This window comes from Aspergillus saccharolyticus (assembly GCF_003184585.1).
Source record: "Aspergillus saccharolyticus JOP 1030-1 unplaced genomic scaffold BP01scaffold_33, whole genome shotgun sequence".
In the NCBI taxonomy this organism is placed as follows: domain Eukaryota; kingdom Fungi; phylum Ascomycota; class Eurotiomycetes; order Eurotiales; family Aspergillaceae; genus Aspergillus; species Aspergillus saccharolyticus.
The window spans coordinates 7,234-23,106 of NW_020290643.1; the positions used below are offsets into that span (position 1 = coordinate 7,234).

The window sequence follows — 15,873 nt, forward strand, 5'->3', positions numbered from 1 at the left end:
CTTGATTCGACCTGGTTGCATATTCAAGAAGCTGCATGGGAAGAGCGTGACATTCATGAACAGCAGGATCTATGTGAATTTATAGACGCCTTATTTGGACGCCTATTGTGCGATAGCACAGATGAATGCAGAAAGTATGTTCCCATCAGCCCCATAAAGAACGATGGAAAACTAACCTCAGCCTCCAAGCGGCCTTGAGAAGATCTTCCAGAGTATTATCGTGCGTGAAGGTCATTGTACACGCTGCGAGCAACACAAGACTCTACCACCCACTATGAGTAGGTGGCTCTCTGCAAGCTTTACAGAAGATCTCTCCCGTGGTTCGCATGGTTTGTACAAGAATATAGAGAATGCCTTGTGTCCGGATACCTTGTCTATCAGCTGTTCCACATGTGGTGGCTCCAGCACCCAGCACAAAATACGAAATGGAATTGACCACTACCCGGAAGTGCTGTTCGTCCAGGTGAATTGATTCCAGATATATCTAATCAAAAACCAAGACTATCTCCGCATAGAGGAGACCTTGACCTTTCCGGCTAAGATGATACAGTATGAGCTCTATGCATTTGTCAATCATCTGGGTACAAGTATAGAACAGGGTCATTATGTCTGCTACACACAGAGTCCGTACGGTGACTGGGGGGAATTTAATGATGCAAAGTTCTCCGCAAAGACGCTTGCAGGCCTCCAATCTCACGAACAGAATCGCAAGGATGTTTATATCTTAGCTTACCGGCGGATACAGCCTGTACCTTCACGATCAAGATCGCCAGCAAAATCCCAAGGTCGGGAAGAGGGTATATCAATTGCGCAGCCTTCTCATGGCGTAACACTGAACGAGTTGATTAAGCTCAAGGGAAGAGCCGTTCAGTGGACCCTCGAGCAAGAGCTGGCGCCTCTTGGAAAGAGTCAAGCGCTAATACAAGTGAAGTCGGCTAGAGCCAGAGCGCAGCGGGCAGAGGTACGAATAAAGCTCACAAGTACCAACGGTGAAGCCCTCGAAGGCCGAGGATTTGTTTCCCTGCACCCGAATATCATTCCTGGGCAATTGGTAAGTAAGGTGGCCAGACCTCAGGGTGTCGTTAAGAAAAAGTTGCCTAAGCCCGAGATTCCCATAGGCTCTCGATACTTCACACGATCTGCAGCAAAGCGGATGCAGTGAAGCCGGAGAGTGGCTGATTGATGTTTTATGTCTATTGATTGCTTTTTATATGGACTGTGGTTACTTGGTGCCGTATAAATTGCGACCTATTTGCTGTCTTTGTGAAATGATAGGCCTATCTTTGCTTTTTTTGTTTCTGCCAAGTTAATGATAAAAAGAGCGCTTGTACCCACCGGGAATATGGGAAGTATATGTTGACATAAATATAAATGTTCAGAGAGCTAGACATCTTCCGTATGCAGAGCAGGAGAGGCTGGTGGGAGGGAACACCATTTAAATGACTCGAATGAACTCCCGTCCATTCCAAGAATCCCGGAGATCGTTCTTCGAACCATCAATCCAATGGCATCTCCCAACTGTAAAGGTCGGACCAATACATTTTCCCCTGTTCAATTTGTTGATCAGGTGGCTTCTGTCCTTTCAAGCCAGAAGACCGACTCTGGGAGAAATGATCATCTTCGCCAGCAACAACAGCAATATCCAGCCTTTGGGAGAGGTCAACCTCGCGACTTTTCTGCAACCCAGGTGGCAAGCTTGAAGCCCCTGTTGCTGGCTCTTCACTGTCTCTTCCCTCACGAGCTCTTGCTTGCCCTAGACATCCTCGATCGAGGCCTGGTAAGACGCTTGTCATCATCCTACGACGTGACAGGAAGTTTCACGTACGCTGTGGATCTTACCGCTCAGGCCCCTTCGCCCGACACAACGGAGGATATATTCCTAGTGCATTCAGCCTCGGTGGTTTTAGAGCAATCTTCATCCCGGGCTCATACCTCCGATGCAGAAATCGAGATTAAAGCCTACGAAGTCCGTCTGCAAGCCTGGAGCTGCACGTGTCCTATATTTACCTTGGCGTCATTTCGTGGGCCGAGTATACCATCAGTATCCAGGCCTGAGATGACAGCCTTATCAACTGCTGCTACGACTGCTGCTGCGGCTACCGAGTCATCCCCACGCCCAGAATTTCTGATGTCGCATGGCATGTATCCGTTTGGGGGAATGCTGACACGCGGACCAGCCCGGTCTTCACCCCCCGTTTGCAAGCACCTACTTGCGAGTTGGCTAGCTGCTCGCTGTCCCAACCTATTTAACCAAGGAAACGATGCCGTCGTCGGTGCCAGTACTGAGGAGCTGGCGGGTCGGTATGCTGGTTGGAGTGGATAAACATGTTACGTTTATCCCAGGATCGAAACGGGGTTGCAATGATCAGGTATAAGGAATGGACTGCCTCAAGACATAACCGGAATCTGTAGGTAACGGATTACAGAGCAAGTTGCGTCGTATCCTCCATGTCATGCCACACTACTATGATCAGACGTGTGCAAGGCTACCACAATGTATATCTCCATGTAATGAATAAATTGGTTTAATAATTGATCGTATCGCGTTGACTTCAAGCCCATCTATTCTCCCCTTGGACTCTTCTTGGACTTGTCCTTAATTCCCTCTTGATCCTCCTTCTGCTCTCCATTGGCAGCTCCATTGCCTGCCTTCTTAGTCGTATCCCTCTCGCCCTTGGCTGCAGTGGCTTCCTGCTCCCTCTTCAGCTCGGTCTCTTCTTGTTGTTGGCGATTCTGAATCTTGTTCTCGATTAGGTCGTGGAAGGCAGTGATGGCGCGAATCAAGCTACTCAGGTAAATCGCCATCAGCTGGTCATTTGTCTTTATGCTCATAGCTCGAGCCAAATCGCTGTTATCTGTTTGCTGCTCTGGGGCACCATCGCTGAAACGCGGCGTTGCAGCAGGGGTGGATAGATTAGGAAGAAGGTTGAACACGTCTTGGAGATTGCCTAAAATGGCATGATTGACGGGCAATTCCTGGTCGATGACTTTCTGCAGATACTGGCCGATGTCACGCAGGCGTAAATGCAGGCCCTGCAGCGATTGCAATTGAGACGTTATCCGAGTAGAAAGTGTTCCCACAGCGACGTCTCTGATGTCACGGAGCAGGTGCTCCACTCCGATTTCCTCGGCCTCCTCGGCTTCGATTATGGACGGGGTGTGAACAAAGGTTCTGGACGTCGTGGTACCATCCTGCATTCGGTCAGACCCGCTCAGTTAGTTTGTGGACGAGGCGGAGACAAAGCCCGAAGGCTGAGATACATAAAACCTACGTCTTTAATTTCATCAACGGCAAAGTAGGCATCGGTCGGTACGCCCACTTCTTTTGGCTGAACGTCCACGATTACCAGTAGGGGATTGGGTGTGTATCGTTTAAAGAGCTCGTTGATCTCCAAATCCGAGGCGCGCAGCTTCGGACCCGAATGGTACCATCCAACCAGCTTTTCCCGAGCGTTGATCTTCTTGAACATGTCTCTCATCGACTCGACAAAGTTGTGGTCAAGAAACCACACAGATGGGTCCTTCTCATCCTCCTCAAAGGGGACTAGTCGCCCAAATAAGTCAATTTATCTAGCTCGAAGTCCGAGAAAGCATGCCGGCAGTGACTTACCGGCGAAGCTGTTTGACACACGAACGGTGTGACCTGAATTCTCTCCTAGCAGCACACCTACCACTCGTTTCCTGGTGCCTTTTGCTGAGCGACCATAGTGATCTGCGACGGAGAGAAGGACTAAAGGGGCAACCGTGACGGTCCGCTGGACCAGGGAGAGAGTGTCCGCCGTGGTGGCAGGCATGACGGGAAGAAGACGGAGAGCGGTGTTCCTGGACTGAGCAAGCGAACAGATTCTGTGGGATTGAAAACCTAATATGCGGAAAGAGTGATGTTGTCAGGATAAAGCTCGTACAGAGGTTGTAAAGAGAGTTTGGGCACAGATGAGATAAGATGAGAAGGTGGGAAGGAACACAGAGAAAGAGAGAGAGAGAGAGGGAGAGAGAGAGATGACGATGGAACAAGCTGTGGCAGATTGGGGGAGCTTCTGGCGCTGTGTGGCTGAACAGTTGTTAAACGCACCAGCCACATTAAGTTATGCCTCAGGCTTAAAGCACAGTAAGCGGTATCGCTGCACACCCATCCGTCCGAGCTGCGTCTACATATGGTTTGCAGTAACTAGCAATCGGCGGACATGATAAATAAATAGTCTCAAAGACTAACCTCCGCCAACAAACTGGTCCCTTACCTCACCATACTCACAGCAATTGCAGAGTGCGTTGGCTGACTTCTCTACAACCACAGAGTTGATCATTGCTGCACGCGGCGCCGCAACCTCGGGTGGGCGCGCCGCGACTCCACCCCGGCACCTCCGGTCGGAGGCCTCTTTTCAACCACCGCCCGCCCCCCCAACGATGGCACTTTCCATCCGCTTCCCTTTCTCCGTTGCTTTTGCGCGCCCTCATTCTTCTCTCCCTTCTCCCTTCTCTTCTGGTTACGCTTTCCTTGCTTCTTGAGGATCTCTTTACTGTTGCCTTGTCCCCCTCCTTCATATTTGTCATTCCCAATGGCTCCCATCACAGAAGAGATCATCCATGGTCTTAAGGATACCATCGGCAAGCTTGAGGCTCGCATTGAAGACCTGGAAGGTCGCCTCACCAGTGAAGTCAAGCCCAAGTCTGTCACTGAGCAGATGCGCATCATTTTGATGGGACCTCCCGGTGCCGGTACGTTAGTTGAAGCCTACCCACTAATCTTCCATGCCCGTTCCTCTCCGTGTTCTGGGTGCGGAACACTAATCGATCGCTGTGCCTAGGCAAGGGAACCCAGGCCCCTCGGCTCAAGGAGAAGTACTGCGTCTGTCACTTGGTACGTAAATGCTCGTCAAAATCAGCCAGAAGTGGTCGCAGCTTACATCTGACTTGTAATGTTGAACTAGGCTACCGGTGACATGCTGCGGTCCCAGGTTGCCAAGAAGACTGAGCTGGGAAGAGAGGCCAAGAAGATCATGGACCAGGGAGGTCTGGTCAGTGATGAGATTATGGTCAACATGATCAAGAGTGAGCTCGAGAACAACACCGAGTGCAAAAATGGGTCTGTTAACCTATCGTTCCTTGTACCGTCAGCCCATACAAATAAGGGTTTCCAACTGACCCTGCGCGATTTCCAGATTTATTCTTGATGGCTTTCCTCGCACTGTTGCGCAGGCTGAACGCCTGGACGATATGTTGGCCGCGCGCCAGCAGAAGCTCCAACATGCTGTTGAGCTGCAGATCGACGATGCTTTGTTGGTCGCTCGTATTACCGGACGTCTGGTCCACCCGGCTTCCGGACGCTCGTACCACAAGATCTTCAACCCCCCCAAGGAGGAGATGAAGGATGATATTACTGGCGAGCCATTGATCCAGCGCTCCGATGACAATGCCGACACCCTCAAGAAGCGTCTTGGCACCTACCACGCCCAGACTGCTCCTGTGGTTGATTACTACAAGAAGACCGGTATCTGGCGTGGTATTGACGCCAGCCAAGAGCCTGGTCAAGTATGGAAGTCGCTCTTGGGGGTTTTCCAAAAACCCTAAGCAGTCAGTTGCTGTAATCTCCACCAAGAAGGGAGTTGAGTGATGACCCCGCCTGATACCATTTATCCTATCACTTTACCCTGGCTGGGAGGAATAAATTACGGGAGAGCGACCGGACGTGCAGGACTTTTGCCTTAAATCTTCTTACCGGTCACGGATTATGATGGGGGAAGGGCCGCAGCAATCGGACGTGGTACACTGGCATGTAAAATGTGGTGTGTCTTTGGTTTCATATATAGATGAATACCTTCTGGTAGGGATTTGTTATGTACAGTACTGCTTATTTGAATGGGATGGCGCCTTAGGATAGAAACTGCCATCTGGCCTACAACCGTAAGCGTTTGCTCCATTAAGACCTGTCGCGACTGCTGCCACCTGTTTTGCGTTACGCTATAGTCGCGTGGGGTAAACAGTGGACTCGATCCTGTCCGGATAAGTCAACCCGCCCTGGCGCCGAACCTCATCCATCACTTCCATTATAACAATACTCTCCTCCCACGGCAGAGTATCGCTCTCCAATTTTCCAGCCCGTAAGCAGCGCGCCACCTCATCCGCTTCCCAGAACATGCCCTTTCCGTTGCCAGGAAACGGGCATTCGACCTCTTTAAACTCGCCTGCGCCCTTCTTGGGAATGATGCGGTACCGCTCCGGTCGGAAGGCGGGTCCATCCACCTGAATCTCACCCTTGGTGCCTTGAATGCGAATGGCGGGGCGAGCAGTGTTGGCCTCGTCGGGATCGGTAGAGATACGCAGATTGGTCATGGCCACCGCGTGGGATTGGCCTGGGTGAGGTAGATTGGACGGCGTACTGGTAGGAAAGCTGAGGAGGATAGTCGTCGCTTCATCGGCCCCTGTTAAGTGGTAAAGGGCCATATGGGCCGAGATAGCTGATGGTGGTTTGCGCTGCTCCCGGGGTAGAGTATGATACAGTGTCTGAAAGACCCACGTCAAGGAATAAATGCCCACTGCATATTTGCCTGGTCAGTATGAACCATTCGGAGTAATGAACAAGGCACAGGCACGCAAGTGAGGCCTACAGTCCAGCAAACATCCGCCGGCCAGATCCTTATTGACCATACGATGTTCCGTACCCCATCGCTCCTCGACGGGGTCACCAAAGCTATTGTCGGCGGTCACCCGGAGAACCTCACCAATGGCTCCCTGCTTGATCAAATTCCGAATCTGCACACTGAGCGGGAAATACCGCGTCCAGACGGCCTCCATGAGGAACAAGTTCTTCTTCCTGGCCGTCTCGCACAGGATCTTTGCCTGGGCCGCATTGACTGTGAAGGCCTTTTCACATAGAACGTTTTTCCCTGCCTCCAGGACAAGCATTACATTCTGGAAGTGATGAGAGTGAGGGGTTGCGACGTAGACAACGTCGACATTGGCATCAGCCACGAGCTGCTCATAGGAGCCGTAGGCTGCACAGGGAGCAGGAATTCCCGTGTCGGAGATAAACTTCTCTGACCGGGCTTGCGAAGTAGCTGATGCTACTGCCATAATGCTATGGGTGATGTCGGATACGCCACGCTCTTGAGGATCTCGGAGAAGATCCCGAACGAAGACTGTTCGCTAGTCAATGGGGGTTGTTTACGGGATGCTTTTCACACGATATATTGGGAGGAAACGTACCGTCGGCGATCCAGCCGGTAGCTAAAGGAAACCTCAAGAACATTCACCACATGTTAGTCTGGTGTCGTGACAACAAGGTTCGCGCAAGAGATCTGCATTGAGGCGCAAGCGGGGGGGTCAGCTGTGTTAAGAGACGGAAAGGACTTCTCACCCATTATTCCCCATCGAACATTGTAAGTGGCCATGGCGAAGAGGTCAAGCGGTTGGGACAGACCGGTAAGGATGAGTTAGGCTACACAAAGGGGGAGGAGGAAATGAGGTTGAGTAACTGGGCTTGACCCTGCTTTAAACGACGTAGTTTGGGGGTGTTTGTTTTGTCAATAGCAAACGCGGAGTTGCACCGAGCGGGGCAGCTTTCCCCGCCTACGTCACTTGCACGCGAACACCATGATATAAGAAAATAAAGCTTTACATTTATGCTCAGATCATAATAGTGGTCTATGTACAAAATACACGAGCCGGACCCATTTGTTTGCTATTTGTGATGTGAGCGTTCCGTAGTCCATCGGTAACGCCTGCCCTTCCATTCTGAAGAGAAAACGGGAAAAGATGAAGATGAAGATGATGATGATGATGAAGTGAAAGGGAAAGTAGAGAGAAAAAGCGCCGCCCATAGGATTCTGGCTCCCGGGTGAGATGCAATATAAAGCCACCGACTAATGGAGGTAATACAGCTTCGCTCAAAGCAATAGTATGAAAGGTAATCGGTACGAGGATCAATTGCGTATGGCACAAAAATTCGACATTCAGATGGGCTCTGTCTTAACCCGTACGCTCGGCCCCGGGGAGTTGGTTATCTGATTGACATGTTACCAAAGAGTACCGGGCTGCTTTTCCAGGAACTATTGTTACTACTCACCTCTGCCTTGCGTTTACCTAACACAGAGTCCGGGGTTCCAGTTCGCGCTAACGGCACCCCGCGATTAGCGGATGTTGGTCCTTCTTTGGTCACTTCGGCATAGCAGCTGGCATGGTAGACACGGCTCCCAACATTGGTCGCATCCTGCCATATCCAATCCTGCACCTCCTCTGACCAGGTAGACTCAAATTTCTCTTGGCAAATGGGGCAGGGAGTATTCCGCAAAGTAGCATCGTTAGGCGCGCGGATCCATGGTTTAGACGGCTCCTTCTTGGCCACATTGCCATCATGTCCACCAGCGGAGTCGCCAGATGCTTCTGCGTCCGCTGAATCCTGGTCGTCCCCTGCTTCACGGGACTTGATCCAATCCTAAAATTACAGTTTTAGCTCGTGGACCCCTCTCTCGCAATTCGTTCTCAGGGAAATAAGTATAACTAACCCGTTCGTCAACGTACCAACTCCGATTCTGGGCCCGTTTGGCAGCGTCGGACATTCGCTGGTTGGTCCGGAAGTGCCAGTCCAGGTGACGGGCCTTCCTTTCCTTGCCCTCCTCTGTTGCGAAGAACCTACGGCCGCAAGTCCCACATCGATTGGAGCGCAAATCATAGAGGGTAGCAATCAGTGCGTATCGTGGGCTAGGATACCATAAGTCAGAGGAGTATAACACGTTTTCTCACACATGCAGCTTACATTTTGATAGACGCCGTGTTCATCTGCACTTCCACTTGACCGTCGGTGCTACCTTGTGTCTGCGGCGTGGGTACAGGAGGTGTAAAGCGCACCTGGCCAGGCACGATAAGTGGAAAGGCAGACGTAATATTGGAGGGAGGAACAGTGGACGAAGCTGGAGGTGCTGACGCTGGTGGTAAAAGCCCCTGCGCCCGCAGCGCCGCAATAAGAGGATTCTCCGGCGCCACAGGAACCGGGGGCTGATGCGTGCTATTCATCACCGGTATTTGTGGCAGAAGCCCAGCTAACAGGGATGGTGGGGTGGGCTGCTGACGTGCAGCAGTAGCCTTGATAAGTCCAGCTAGCATACCCGGGTTGAGCAGTTGCTGGAGAGGCTGCGAGTGCGTTTGGATGGGTGGCGTTGCAGCTACAGGAGGCGTCGAAACAGCTGGAATGTTTTGGGCTTGTGAAGCTGGGATGGCAGGTTTCGGGGCCAAGGCTGATACCTGATCACGAACTAACCTCAATTGCTCTTGCGTAAGCTCGTGACGTTGTAAGATGCCCTGCAGATCGAGAAGAGCTTTCAATCTTTGCTGCACAGACGGATCGAGAGGGTTATTAGCAAAATCACTGCGAGCTGCGGCAATCAAGGATTCAATGTCTCGATTCAACACCGACAGGTCGATTTCCGTGCGTTGTTGGGTTGGTGCCGGTGGCGTAGCGCGGGCAGCAATGGTCTCCCCCTGCCAAGGTCAGTTTAAAACGCTGAGATGTTTAACTTTCCGGTCAATTCAACCTACCGAGGATGTATATGCATGACCTGCGCCATTGCGTTGGTAATGGACGGGCACAGTTTGACTCGACACTGGCGGGTAACGGTTCATGTTCTGTGATGGCGTTGGGGTACTGGACCAGCCTTGGGGAGTCCCATTTCGACCACGCGTGAGAATCTCCTGCTGGCTTCGAGCTTGCTGTTGTTGAAGGGCTGCAGTCCTTGCCTTGATCAAGGCGCTTTCGATGCCACGCGTGATTTCTGGAGGGAACACGGGCCTAGTGTCTAAGGAACCCGGGACAGGCTCCTTCCACGTCTTAAGCATCTCATCGAGCTTGCGGCGAGTCTGCGAATCCACCAAGGTGTAGGCATTCATGAATGTCTGGTACATATTGCGACCCAGGAACAAGGTGTAGGGTGTTCCTACATTCTTGACGATCGAGTCGACTACATACAAGGCAGGCAGTTTTTGAGCCGGCGGTGTCTACAGAGCAGATTAGAACTCAACCATCCAGAAACCGGAACTACAGACGGTCATGCGCTTCGGCAGGTCCAACAGCAGCAACTCGGCAGTGTGAGAGTGGCGAAAGTATGTCACCTACTGTTCGAATATGATTCTCCAGCACACGGGAGATTGCCATTGCATGTTCTGTATTCTCTTTCGCAATGACGGTGAGATTGCTGATCTGAAACCTGTCATTGGTAGTTAGATCTTCCAAGGAATTCTTGTAGTCCTCGGCCACTTCATCGGAGGCCAGTCCAGAAGACATGATTGGGATGATACACGGCAATAAGGGGAGACGAATGGGCAAATGCAACGTGGAAGAAGACTAAGGAGTATCTGACGATGCTGCAAGACGCAGGCGGCGTATTATGCTTCTTTGTTCTGCAGACTCTTCTCTTTCTTTCTCTCTGGGTTTTTCTTTTTAACAACTTGTGTAGACTTTCTTGTTCTTAATTTGTTTCTCTCTGAGAGCCTCGTTTTTGTTTTCTCCTCTTTCTGTCCGAATGTTTTTTCCAAAGATATTCCAAGGGTTGGCTTGGGCCGGATATCTTTCTCGGATTGTTTCGAATCTTCTTCTGGAAAACCCAGATTAGAAATGCTTAACTTCTCCTTCTTTGTTTCTCTCCGAAAAAAAAGATCCTCGGGAAGAGCAAGATGGAAAGAGACGGCGAAAATTGTCAAATGCTTGCTAGCTATCTGGGTCAGACTCGGAGAAAACAACAGGCGAATGCAGGCGCACTTCCTCCACTCGAACTAGCAGTCACGAAATAGCACCTGCGCTACCAACCCCTCCGTTTCCTCGAGGTCAATCTATCTCACGCAATATCCTGCGCCGGTCAATACTTGCTGTAGACAATATCCTGCGCCAGAGAAGCTTCAACGAAACCGAGGTGATGGACAAGAATTTCGATTCTTTATGACTGAAGATGAATTTTCTTGGGAGGTGAAATAATTCACGAGGACGTATAGTGTTATACAAGCGGAGTAGATGTCCAAAGCGAGTGTAACTCGTGAAAATCCGAGGCGGGAGTAATATGTAGATAGAGAGGAAGATGAGGATTTGGGAAAAGGATGAAAGACGATCGAGCGGGTAAAGCTATAGGGAGGGGAGTGGAGGAGAGGGGAGGAGAGGGGAGGAAAGGGGAGGGATATGTATGGATGAGAGGGAGAAGTGAGCCGGTAAGGCGAGCGATGAAAGAGAGAATGGCTAGGTGGGTGGTTGATGGAGAGCTTTAAAGGAATCCAGAGGAAGGAAAGAAGAGAGAAGCGAAGCCAGCTAAGGCGGCGTAGGAGCAGAAGCTGAGCAGACCCGGCGGGCGGAAAGACTGACAGGATGAGTCAGCCATCTTATGACCGTCGTATCATACATAACAATACCACCTTGAGTAAGCCCCTAGTAAGATCAGAGGTATTATCATAGACAATTATGAGGGATGACGCATGCATGCATGCATGGGTGTGCTCTACCTACCTCCGTACGGAGTACATCGTTTTCTGTCCCGGGCTTCGACCTTGACCATCAACAACTCATCGATCCTCACAAAGCCTCGATTTCCAAAGAGAACATATTTATACTTACTATACATTCAAAGCTATCTTGCCATATTATCAGTGCCACCGGTCCGATTGATCCCTTTTGCTCAGAATGCAGCTGATCTCTGCGGCTATCTTGGGTCTTGTGCCGTTGACCCTGGCTAATTCGATTCTGGTCACTTTCCCTGCAGAGACCCCAGACTCGGTGCTCGAGCAGGCCAAGGACTCCGTTCTAAATGCTGTGTGCTAGCCTCCCCTAAATCTCTGGTCATGCAGTCTGTGCTAACCGTTTGTTTCCCTCGCAGGGTGGCCGGATCACTCATGAGTTTAGTAAGGGCTTTCCCATGACTACCTTTCTCTCCTTTTTGTCTTGAAGACAGGACTAACTCATACTTTACTCTGAAGCCTTGATCAGGTAATAGATTCCCGAGTCTTATGCTCTCTTATAGCTTTTTCTGACCTCCACGTCCAGAGGGTTCTCGGCCGACTGTCCGGAAGAAGCTATTCAGCAGATCTCGACTCAATCCGCGGCTTATAAACCCACCATCGAGCAGGACCAAGTTGTCTCAATCCAGTGAGTTGCTGTAGCGCTGTCAAAGCTGCAAGAAGGTTAAGCTTGCTCATGGTCATTTGACTTGTCTCCTGCTGGTCTCGGGAGATTGACTTGGCCAATGTTCGCCATCCATGAGGAATTCCTTTGGATGCGTTACTGTTTATTTAGATAATGCTACTTTTTGTTTATTTTTGTATGGCGGTGGGATATGATGGCAATGCAGTTTTCTCAAAGTGTTTGCGCCTTGTTTATACTAGGAAATGCATTGTTATCTTGTATCTTCATTGGTGAGCGGACCGGTTCCCCTGAATATCACAAACAATAGAATTGTACTCCGCGGAGAGAATACCTAAAAAACCGAAACAGCCAGATTGAAACTCGATCGCAGTACTGGCAAGGCTTCTAGGACGATAGATAGTCTCCATACAACAAACACAATTGGGTCTATTGAATGACCAAGCGGGACTAGATTAATTAATTATAGCTCAAGCTTGTCGATGGCTCGATGCGCGTGGCGTGGATCCCGCCCCTCCAACCTTCCTCCAACCTTCAACACCCCGGAGTTTCCTCCCCCAAAAAAAGATTCTTCGACGATCTCGTCCCACCCTGAGTCGTCTGAGTCCTTGCTGCTTGGTCTGAGAAGATCTCTCCTCTTCGATCTATTCGTTCCTTCTTCGCACGCGGATGCACCTTCATTGGCCACACTTCGAACCCCCCATTTCAACAATTCCGGCCCAGCAACTCCCTGGTCGCGGCGTTTACCCTCCGCGGTCTGAACACACCTCTCATCCGCTCGACGGGCAGCCATGGCCGCGGAGCATACAATCACGCAGGCTCTGCTAGAGTGGCTCAACAGCTTCGCTCTGGGAAAAACCATCCGCACAACAGAAGAGCTTTCCGATGGGACCATTATCTGGGAGATCCTACAGGATATTGATCCGCAGTACTTCCTCGATGAAATCCCTCAACGAACCCCGTCCGACCATTGGCTGTCCAAATGGCAAAACCTCAAACACATCCATAAATCACTCGTTAACTACATTCGCCAGCAGCCCGATGGCATGCCGTCGGGACTAGATCCCAACCCCAACCTCGAACTCGTCGCCGAGAAGAATTCCGAGAAGGAAGCCAATAAGCTCCTCAAGTTGCTCTTGATTGGGGCCATTCGTTCCCCTAATGCACAGACTTATGTCGAAACCTTGCAGACTTTAAGCACGCCGACTCAGGAAATCCTCAAGAATATTTTCGAAGAGGCACAAAATGGCCAACATGAAGCCATCGACGGCGATGATGACATCAAAGAGGAGCGAGAGCTACCCGTCGATCCGGAACTACAGTTTGAGGAGCGAGTGGGCAAGGTATTGGCGGAGAACAATCGTATGGCGAGGGAGAAAAAGGACATGCAGAATCAGATTGACGATATGCATGACCGCTTGGCCCGCCTCCAGGAGAACAATGACACCTTGCAAAGCCGTCTGGCATCCACTGAAGATCGGCTCATCAACTTGCGGTCCGGTAAGGGGGACCTTGGACTCAATGCCAAGGCTCTCGAATCCAAGTCTCGCCAACAAGAGGATATAATCGCTACCCAAGAAGCCAGGCTAGCCACAGCACAAGATGAGATAGACAGTCTGCGAATGACAGTCGAATCGTTACGGGTCAAAAATCAACGTTTCCAAAAGTTACAAGATGATTATGATGAGCTGAAAACCGAACGTGACCAGCTGGCCCGGAAAGCGAACGCAGCGGAGAAGTACCGCCAAAAGTTACAGGCAAGCCAAGACTTTGAGAAGGAGAATCAGTCCCTGAAAAATCAGATCAAAGATCTCCAGCAACAACTCAAGGAGACGGATTCGCAACAGAAGTGGAGTTCTGAGCGCGAGGTAGAGCTTGAAGAGTACAGGAGAGTCCTGCCCCGCATAGAACAGGAGTGTAGCGAAATTCAGAACCTTAAGAAGCAGCTAGAGTTCAATAATCATGCACTCACTGAGCGTCTCAGTAACGCGGAAGAACAACGCGAACGCGATGATGCCTTGATCAGCGAGCTGAGAGAACGAGTTCGGGAGTTGGAAGGGTCGCCCGGCAGCCCATCCCTGATGCCAGGAGCAGAGACTCCAAAACTGGAGGGAACTCTACAGAAAGATTTCGAGGCGATTGGTGTGAAAGAATCTCAACTGTCTGTATCTCTTCTGTTTCATTGCTGGCAAGACATCTGCTAACAGTACTCATAGGAAATCTGAAAATGAGGACCTCAAGAAGGAAATTGAATCGTTAAGGGGACCTTCGACATCTGTACGCTGCTTCAAAATCGACGATACACCCAATAGGAGACTGACTGACAATTGTAGACTTTTGAAGGCTTCTCTGATACATTTAGCGAAACTTTACAGCAAGCTCGCGTCAATTCAACACAGAGGTACGTCTGGCGGTGACCGTGCTGTTCTGTTGCTAATGCTTATGTCCAGTGATGAGTATTGGAAACTGTACGAGCAGTTCACGTCGACGCTGAAGAGGTTGGCAGAAGCCCAAGACTCTCTTGACGTGACCAAGCGATCCCTGAGTGATACGATAGCAGAGCGTGAGTCTGTCCGGCTAAGATAGTCCTAGGCACAATGTGGCCGTACTGAAAGTTATGCAGTCGAATTGGCCAGCGATGAAAGGATCGATTTGATGGCGGAAGTCAAAGCGAACCATGCAACGGAGTTAAGCAGGATGCGTGGTGAATGGGACGAAGTCATACGCAAGCTCAATAACCTTCAAGCTGAACTCGATTCGACTCATACTCTGGTGCAGGTGACTTGTGCTGAGCGCGACGACCTCCGAGGTCTACTTGAGAAGAAGCAAGCAGAGTTCCGTGCGGAGGACCAGGAAGCAGCTGAGGAGATGAAGAAGTTACTTGCTGAATTACTAGCACAGGAGGACGGTGTTGAATCTGGTGCTACACAGAAGTCTGCCGTAGAACTGACACGGCAAGTTGCCGCGCAGATTGAAAAGAATCTGGAAAGACTAGCCAAGCGCGCACAGGTTAGTTATACATTGTCCCTACAGCCCTCGACTTGCGTCAGTCGAACCAGAGTGAGACTAGGGTCCTTTAAGTCTTCCCGTGGCTACAGAAAGCGGCACTATCATTGCACGGATCAGCCATTTGGCAAAATGCCTGTCTTGTTGGCAATGAATGCCCCAGGCCTGTACCAGATGAGTCGCTTTCTCGTCACACGATCTAGGTCTTGATGCTCAATTGCTTCGACCTCGGGGCTTGACGCCTGGCACTGTTCAACCGATTTGGGTGACTAACCGGACTGTTGTAGTACATTCACCAACAAAACGAGCACATAAAATTCCTTCAGGAGCGCATAAGGCACCTCGAGGACGATTCAAACACGGGTATCAGCAAAGCGCGAGAGGTAAGCAAGAGATTCATGTGCCACACATCACTCCGTACCTTCCGTTGCTCAATTAGCCATCTACTGACTTATCATTCGTGTCACGCAGCTTGAGCTTCAGAAGACTATTGATGCTCAGGCTCGGGAGCTTCGCCTTATAAGCTCTTCATGGTTTGAGATGCAAGGCCGACTGCAGAACAACAATGTCACCATGTCTAGATATCGTCACGGGACCCTGGCCGATGCACATAAGGGTTGGTTGGCCAAACAAAGAAGCGTGGTCGCTGGTCGATAGAGCTGAGGGTTCTGTAAATGTCTTCAATCATGACTCCTCTCTTAAAATTCACAAATTGCGCTTGCTTCTTGTGGGTGCCTTACTTCCACCCCCTCATCGCT

The 15,873-nt window shown here is 50.6% G+C and overlaps 7 protein-coding genes across 7 annotated transcripts; 4 read left to right on the plus strand and 3 right to left on the minus strand.

Annotated features, from left to right (window-relative positions):
* Window positions 1–274: 274 nt before the first annotated feature.
* BP01DRAFT_425425 (uncharacterized protein) lies at window positions 275–2,493 on the plus strand (the record flags this gene model as incomplete). The annotated part of the gene is made up of 3 exons (XM_025579743.1): window positions 275–329; window positions 501–1,051; window positions 1,388–2,493. 3 exons carry the CDS (start codon window positions 275–277, stop codon window positions 2,321–2,323), a joined length of 1,542 nt encoding a protein of 513 aa, XP_025428563.1. The 3' UTR covers window positions 2,324–2,493.
* Window positions 2,494–2,562: 69 nt separating this feature from the next.
* Window positions 2,563–4,152, minus strand: rpn8 (proteasome regulatory particle lid subunit RPN8; the record flags this gene model as incomplete). Its single annotated transcript, XM_025572842.1, has 3 exons — window positions 3,611–4,152; window positions 3,273–3,544; window positions 2,563–3,192 (listed from the first exon to the last, which is right to left on the minus strand). The coding sequence occupies exons 1-3, from the start codon at window positions 3,792–3,794 to the stop codon at window positions 2,563–2,565; spliced, it is 1,086 nt and encodes a 361-aa protein (XP_025428564.1). The 5' UTR covers window positions 3,795–4,152.
* A 25-nt stretch (window positions 4,153–4,177) lies between these two features.
* adk1 (adenylate kinase ADK1) lies at window positions 4,178–5,897 on the plus strand. The gene is made up of 4 exons (XM_025572843.1): window positions 4,178–4,716; window positions 4,806–4,858; window positions 4,929–5,083; window positions 5,160–5,897. Exons 1-4 carry the CDS (start codon window positions 4,557–4,559, stop codon window positions 5,566–5,568), a joined length of 777 nt encoding a protein of 258 aa, XP_025428565.1. The 5' UTR covers window positions 4,178–4,556; the 3' UTR covers window positions 5,569–5,897.
* Window positions 5,834–7,445, minus strand: BP01DRAFT_359268 (Gfo/Idh/MocA family protein). The gene is made up of 4 exons (XM_025575638.1): window positions 7,355–7,445; window positions 7,204–7,224; window positions 6,606–7,136; window positions 5,834–6,533 (listed from the first exon to the last, which is right to left on the minus strand). The coding sequence occupies exons 1-4, from the start codon at window positions 7,356–7,358 to the stop codon at window positions 5,959–5,961; spliced, it is 1,131 nt and encodes a 376-aa protein (XP_025428566.1). The 5' UTR covers window positions 7,359–7,445; the 3' UTR covers window positions 5,834–5,958.
* A 177-nt stretch (window positions 7,446–7,622) lies between these two features.
* Window positions 7,623–10,751, minus strand: BP01DRAFT_359270 (putative mRNA cleavage factor complex component Pcf11). Its single transcript, XM_025575639.1, has 6 exons — window positions 10,106–10,751; window positions 9,532–9,987; window positions 8,753–9,474; window positions 8,502–8,697; window positions 8,063–8,431; window positions 7,623–8,000 (listed from the first exon to the last, which is right to left on the minus strand). The coding sequence occupies exons 1-6, from the start codon at window positions 10,271–10,273 to the stop codon at window positions 7,950–7,952; spliced, it is 1,962 nt and encodes a 653-aa protein (XP_025428567.1). The 5' UTR covers window positions 10,274–10,751; the 3' UTR covers window positions 7,623–7,949.
* Window positions 10,752–11,653: 902 nt separating this feature from the next.
* On the plus strand, window positions 11,654–12,343 carry BP01DRAFT_394055 (uncharacterized protein; the record flags this gene model as incomplete). The annotated part of the gene is made up of 4 exons (XM_025578289.1): window positions 11,654–11,782; window positions 11,847–11,871; window positions 11,947–11,956; window positions 12,014–12,343. 4 exons carry the CDS (start codon window positions 11,654–11,656, stop codon window positions 12,117–12,119), a joined length of 270 nt encoding a protein of 89 aa, XP_025428568.1. The 3' UTR covers window positions 12,120–12,343.
* A 292-nt stretch (window positions 12,344–12,635) lies between these two features.
* On the plus strand, window positions 12,636–14,669 carry BP01DRAFT_130741 (putative microtubule binding protein HOOK3). Its single transcript, XM_025570467.1, has 3 exons — window positions 12,636–14,270; window positions 14,326–14,386; window positions 14,443–14,669. Exons 1-3 carry the CDS (start codon window positions 12,901–12,903, stop codon window positions 14,524–14,526), a joined length of 1,515 nt encoding a protein of 504 aa, XP_025428569.1. The 5' UTR covers window positions 12,636–12,900; the 3' UTR covers window positions 14,527–14,669.
* Window positions 14,670–15,873: the final 1,204 nt, after the last annotated feature.